Source organism: Propithecus coquereli, unplaced genomic scaffold, assembly GCF_000956105.1.
Source record: "Propithecus coquereli isolate 6110/MARCELLA unplaced genomic scaffold, Pcoq_1.0 Scaffold124, whole genome shotgun sequence".
NCBI classification, from domain to species: Eukaryota; Metazoa; Chordata; class Mammalia; order Primates; family Indriidae; genus Propithecus; species Propithecus coquereli.
The window spans coordinates 1,533,632-1,540,598 of NW_012136525.1; the positions used below are offsets into that span (position 1 = coordinate 1,533,632).

The 6,967-nt window shown below is 39.4% G+C and overlaps 1 protein-coding gene across 1 annotated transcript in view; it reads left to right on the forward strand.

Annotated features, from left to right (window-relative positions):
- Positions 1-6,967, forward strand: part of LOC105805074 (C-type lectin domain family 4 member A-like) — a gene marked incomplete at its 5' end in the record, with an annotated part of 9,993 nt that overhangs the window by 1,814 nt on the left and 1,212 nt on the right. Inside the window, 3 exons of the mRNA XM_012637874.1 lie at positions 1,910-2,011; positions 5,663-5,814; positions 6,529-6,644. Of these exons, the coding sequence (XP_012493328.1) occupies positions 1,910-2,011; positions 5,663-5,814; positions 6,529-6,644 (370 nt within the window). The remainder of the gene's footprint in view (positions 1-1,909; positions 2,012-5,662; positions 5,815-6,528; positions 6,645-6,967) is intronic.

The following is a 6,967-nucleotide window of genomic DNA, read 5'->3' on the forward strand; positions in this document are numbered from 1 at the left end:
CTAGCCTGAGTTTATTCACATGGCAACTTGCAGACTTCTAAGACTGAGAGCGAAAGAAGCAAGGCCTCTTGAAGTCTCAACCTGGGACTAGCACAGATTGCTTCTGCACATTCTGTTGGCCACAGGAAGTCTTAAAGGCAGCCCTATTCCAGTGGCGGAGAAACAAAGCCCATTTCTTTTTTCCCCATTTATTTACTTATTTAAACATTCTTTTGAGACAGAGTCTACCTGTGCTGTCCAAGCTGGGGTACAGTGGCATGATCACAGGTCACTGCAGCCTCAAACTCCTGGGCTCAAGTGATTCTCCCGGCCTCCCAAAGTGCTGGGATTACAGGTGTGAGCCACCATACCTGGCCAGACCCCATTTCTTGATTGAAGAAGCTCCAAAATCACATTGCAGAGGAGTGTGGATACAGGGAAGGTTAAAAATTGTGGCCATTTTTGCAGTGTGTTACAGTCATGGAGAGATTGGAGAATTTTAAGCAGAGAATTGGTGTAATCAAATTTAACTTAGGAAATATGCTTTGTACAGAGATGTGGAGAATGGATATATGAGGAAAAAATTGGAGGAAAAGAGAGAAGTTAGAAAGCTAATTCATAAATCCAATTGAGAAATAGTGAGAGCCTGATCCATGGCTAGTGTTAGTGAAGAAAGGAGGTAGCTTTGAATGATAAAGGAGATAGAAGCTTGATGAATATCTAGATCTGGGGAATAAGGGACCCAGAGAAGTAAAATGTGGTTCCAACAGTCTAACTTGGTAAACTCCAAAATCATGAAGTTTTTCAAAGAGGTAGACAATATAGGATGAGTAGCAGGTTTGAGTTGGAAGATGGTGATTTAAGTTTTGGGCATGTTGAGTTTTATATAACTGTGGGACCCTCAGATGGACATGTTTCATGGGAGACACATTTGTCTGGACTTCAGGAGAGAGGTCTGAGCTTTGGAAGTCATTCACATAGACGTAGCAGGTGATGCCATGGGGTTGTATGACATCACTCAGAGAGCTTAGTATGAGAATGAGGGATAAGGATGGAACTCTGGGAAATGTCACATTTTAAAAGAGGTGGTGAAAGAAGAGGAGCTTATGAAGGAGTATAAGAAGCAGTGGCAAGAAAAGAAAGGCAAAAACAGCAGAGTAGCGCCCTAAGAACTAAGGGGGAATAGAACTGGGGTCAAGTATTTAAGGAGGTCAAATAGGAAGATGGCTAGTAAGTGGGCCTAGCATGTTACTGATAATCCATTTCAAGGATGGTGTTAGTGAAGCAGTGGAAGCAAAAGTCAGAATGTGATGGATGAAGGAGCAATGAAAGGTAAGGAGAAAAGAGAAAAAATGCAGTTTCTAGAGGAAGAGATGGGTTAGTTTTAGATTGGGAGAGACATGAGAGTGTTGGTACGCTGAGGAGTAGGAGCCGGTTGGAATGGAGAGAATAAAGGAAAGAAGAGGAAGAAAATTATGTTCTCTTGATCCATATTGGGTTCTTTTTTAAATTCTCCATTCTCCAGGATAACCCAGAACTTTTCAGAATTAGCTAATTCTTCTCCACCCCACCCCCACAAAGTCCCAGGCTGTGCACATCCTTGAATACAAGTGTCCATCTGCCCCGCACTCCTCCTCCCCGCCCCCAAGGTTTAGCCTCTGCAAGCATCTCAAGCTGAGTACTCAAGGAACATATGGAGAAGCCCCCGTAGATCCACTGTGATGGAACTGTCCTGTCCTCTTCCGACTGCTGATCTTTCAGCTATTCCTGGAGATCTACGGTTTCAAAGCAGGAAATCTTTTCCAGGATCCATCTACTCAAGTAATTGGGCGTTTGTAGATTTTGTTTCTATAAAGAATGTAAGAAAGTAACAATAAAGTCAAAGTCATAGTGCAACCAGGAAAATGAATGTCTTTATTCTCTTTTCTAGTTTTCTTTCAAAAATATTCTCAGCTTCATGAAGAAAAAAATACTACAAAAGAGCCGATTCATACAACATTGGAGTGTGAGAAAAAAAATTTGACCATGGCAGGTAAAAATGAACGTGCCTAGAGTTCAGTTGCTGACTATACTATGTAAGGATCCCAAAGCAATATTTCCAATAAGATTCCCAGGTAGCTCATACTACAAAGTTGACTCCCATGATCATCTTAAGCTATAAATGTGCAAATATATAGGACATAAAATTCTTACGTGTATATTTTTATCTTTGCAAGGAAATAGAGACTTAACTGTGAAAAAGGTAACCCTGCTTTTAGATTTCTTCAGCCTTTGCTTCTTTCTGAACTTTCTGTGCACACTTGCTCTTTTTTCAACATATCAGTTAAAACCATTTGATGAAAATGATGATGTTGACAATGATTTTACTATGGATGTGAATTACTTAAATTTTCAAAATAATAGATTAATTTAGGAACAGTATTATGTTCACAGAAAAATTGAACAGATAATGCAAAGAGATCCCATTTTATCCCTCCTTGGCACACACAGTATCCCCTATTATTAATACCTTATGTAAGTGTGGTACGTTTGTTACAACTAATGAGCCAATATTGATGTATTATCATTAATTAGAGTTCACAATTTGTTCAGATTTCCTTAGTTTTCACCTAATGCTCCTTTTCTTTACCAGGATCCCACCCAGGGTTCCACGTTACATAGAGTTTCATGTCTCTTTGGGCTCCTCTTGGCTGTGATGGTTTCTCAGACTTTCCCTGTTTTTAATGACCTTGACAGTTTTGAGGGATACCGGTCAGGTATATTATAGGATGTCTCCCTACCAGAATTTGTCTCATGTTTTTCTAATAATTAGAATGGGGTTACTGGTTTTTGTGAGGAAGATCACAGATGTAAAATGCTACTTTCATCACATCATATCAAGGATATATACTATCAAAATGATTTTTTTTTTTGAGACAGAGTCTGGCTTTGTTGCCTGGGCTAGAGTACCTTGGAGTCAGCCTAGTTCACAGCAACCTCAGACTCCTGGGCTCAAGCGATCCTCCTGCCTCAGCCTCCCAAGTAGCTGGTACTACAGGCATGCACCACTATGCCCGGCTAATTTTTTCTATATATATTTTTAGTTGTCCAGGTAATTTCTTTCTACTTTTAGTAGAGATGGGGTCTTGCTTTTGCTCAAGCTGGTCTCGAACTCCTGACCTTGAGGCTGAGGTGGGTGGATAGCTCACCAGAGTACCTCCCAGAGTGCTAGGATTACAGGCGTGAGCCTCAAAATGATTTTTGACTATTGATGTTGACCTTGATCACCTGGCTAAGGTAGTGTTTGTCATGTTTCTACACTGTGAAGTTACTCTTTCTCCTTTCCATACTAAACTCTTTGCACAGCCCACAGTTAAGGATAGAGGAGTTATGCTCCCCATCCATTAGGGTGGAGTATTGTGTTAGGGTTTTCCAGAGAAACAGAACCAACAGGAGGTATGTATAGAATAACATTTATTTTTAAGGAATTGACTCATGCAATTGCAGAGGCTTGAGAAGTTCAAAGTTTATGGGGCAGCCAGCAGGCTGGAGACTCAGAAGAATTGTGGTTTGAGTCCAAAGACAGTCAGTCTACTACAGAACCAGGAAGAGCCAGTGTTGCAGACGAAGTCCAAAGGCAGTCTGCGGGAGAATTTCCCCTTGCTCAGAGGGGGTCATCCTTTTGTTCTGTTCAGATCTTCAACTGATTAGATGAGGCCCACTTAAATTACAGAGTGCAATTTCTTTTACTCAAAGTCCAACAGTTTACATGTAAATCTCATTAAAAAAATCCTCACAGAAACATCTAGAATGTTTTACCAAAAATCTGGGCACTGTAGCTCAGACAAGTTGACACATAAAATTACCCACGACAGGTATCTATATACTTTATTTGAAATTCTTGTGCATGTGAGAGTTGTCTCTTCTATCCCATTTATTAACTTATCCAATCATTTGTTTACATCTGCATTTACTCATGGTTATGTATTTTAAACTTTGGATTATAATCCAATACTACTTTATTTATTTTGTTCTTCCATCTGTTCTTTCATTTGGTTCCTTGGGTCCTTTTTTTTTTTTAAAGAAGGTCTTGCTGTGTCCCCCAGACTGGAGTACCATGGTGTGATCACAGCTCACTGCAACCTCCAATTCCTGGGCTCAAGTGATTTTCCTGCTTCAGCCTCATGAGTAGTTGGGACTACAGGGGCCCATCACCATGCCTGCAGTCTAAATTTTTTGTACAGGTGGAGTCTACCTACGTTGCCCAGGCTGGTCTTAAACTCCTGGCCTCAAGGGATAATCCTACCTTGGCCTCCCAAAGTGCTGGGATTACAGATGTGAGCCACTATGCCAGGCCTTACTGTGACCCTTTGACATATCACCATCAATGTGGGTTTTTGTTTCATTGTTTTTGGTTTTTTTTGGTACTTTCTTACCTTCTGGGACTACAAAATGCTAGGGACCCATGTCCCTATCCTAGAGTCAGACATTTATTTGAGGAGCCTGATTCCTTTTATTGAAGCATAGCAGTTTTTATAATTTGTATTTTCATTTTCATTCAGTTAATGTATTTTTAAAAAAATTCCCTGAGACTTCTTTGACCCATGGATTGTTTAGAAGTGTGTTGCTTACTTTCTTTCTCTTATTATTTTCTAATTTATTTCTATTGTGATTGGAGAACACTTTCTATATGATTTCAATGATTTAAAATTTGTGGAGGTTTGTTTTAGCCCCAGAGTATGTTTTATCTTGACATATATTCCACAGGCACTTGAAAGCAATGGGTATTATGTTGTTGGGCAGAGTGTTCTATAAATGTTGATCAGATCCTGGTGGTTGATGATGTTTTTGAGTTCTTCTATATTCTTGCTGATTTTCTGTGTAGCTGTTCTACAGATTGCTGAGAGCAGGGTATTGATGTGCCCACCTCTAACTGTGTCAAATTTATCATTTCAATTGTACCAGTTTTTGCTCTACATGTTTGCAGATCTGTTTGCTGTACACACATTTAGGATCACTATATGAGGCTCTGTTTATCTTTTTTCTGTCTATTGTGTTTCCGTTGTTCAGCTGGCAGTTTCTGTTGTTTTGTCTTCCAATTCACTGTCAATCTGGTGTTGAGTCCATCCACTGAGACTTTTATCTTGCTTATTGTATTTTTAATTGTAAAATTTCCATTTGGTTCTTCTTTATATCTTCTATTGATTCACCGAAGCTTCCTATTTTTTCATTTATTTAAGCAAGTTTGTACTTTCTTGTTGGAGCATTATTATCATGGCTGCTTTAAAATCTTTGTCAGATAATTGTAACATTTGTGTTATCTTGGTTGTTGGCATCTATTAATGATGATTTTTTATTAAAGTTGAGAACTTCCTGGTTCCTGGTATGATGAGTTATTTTCTATTGAATGCTGCACATTTTTCCATTGGGTTCTAACAGTCTGAATCTTATTTAGACATCATGTTTTAATGGCTTTTCCCGATAGCACTCCAGTAGGAGAAAGGGGGGCCTGCCCCGTTATTGCCTGACTGCAGTAGACTTGGCTTTGTTGACACCTGAGGGGCGGGGATCCTTGTTACACCTGGGTGGGGACGGGAGTTCCATCCCCACCGTGTGGTCTCCTTTGGTCCTTAATTTTAATAATACACACACTTTTAAAAGTGATTACTTACATTTTATTTATTTACCCCTCTTCACCATATAGAGAAAGTCTGGAGCTGCTGCCCCAAGAACTGGAAGTCATTTAATTCCAAATGCTACTTTATTGCTACTGAATCAAAATCTTGGCATGAGAGTGAGAAGAAGTGCTCTAGAATGGAGGCTCACTTGCTGGTGATCGACACCAAGGACGAGCAGGTACTTTCTAATAGATAATGGAGTCGCGAACCCTGCGTGCTTTTTGTATATCTCTCTTGGCTAGGAAGGAGGTCTTTGTTATTTTGGGATATTTGTGCTGTGGCAGAGGGCTTTAGTAAAATAGATAGGAAAGACCCTTAAGTCTTTATGTTTCATATCTTCTTCCTGCTTCAGGAAAACTAATCTTCCCAAAAGAAATTGTGGCATTAAAAATATAACATATGTGGGTAGAGTTGAAGGATGAAAATGTTTCAGCCTAAACTATCAGTTGTTGTTCTAATGTGTAATTGTTTTATACATTACTAACTAACAGAGAAGAGGTATTAAGTTGAATAGGGAAATAAAGGTAAATCATTACCAATCACAATAAATAATCAGGAGTGAAATTAAAGAGTCTCCAAAGTTATGAAAGGAAAATGACTAAATCCACCAAAATTTTCTCATGCACAACTTTGAAGAATGGCATCTCTTAGTGACAAAAAGAGAGGAAGTCAGTCTGAGACGAGAATTCATTATGCTCATGGATAGAAATCACTTCCCATATGTACTGAACATCACGCTTACACGTGACATCTTTGACCCTGCCCTGCTCAGCCAGGGAAGACCTGCACTCCTAGGGTCCTCTCCTTTTCTCCTCATTTCTCTAAAGTCATAAAGAACCCAGTTTAGGCTGAGTACTCTAAAAGCTGTGACTCCTTTATTTTCTTACCTCAGGATTTCATCATCCAGAATCTGGATAAACGTTCTGCTTATTTTGTGGGACTGTCAGATCCAGAGGGTCAGAGAGATTGGCAATGGGTCGATCAGACGCCTTTCAACAAAAGCGCCACGTGAGTATAGAATTAGATGAAGGAATCCTGGGTCCAAACTTGCAGGGAGTTTCTAGCTATTGGCTGTAAAACTAGAATAAACTCCTGGGCACTGGGTTAAATAATTTTATTATCTCTTTTACTCATCACAAGAATCTGATGAGGCACCTGTTATTATTTTTCCCACTATAGAGATAAGGAAATTGAGTTTGGAGAGTGTAGATAATTCAGCCAAGGTCACCAACAGTGTCAACAATGGTCCTCAAATCCAGGAGGATTTTACTGTGCTTTTAACCACTATATTTATGTCTTTAAATATAATACAAATTTATGTTGATTAAGAT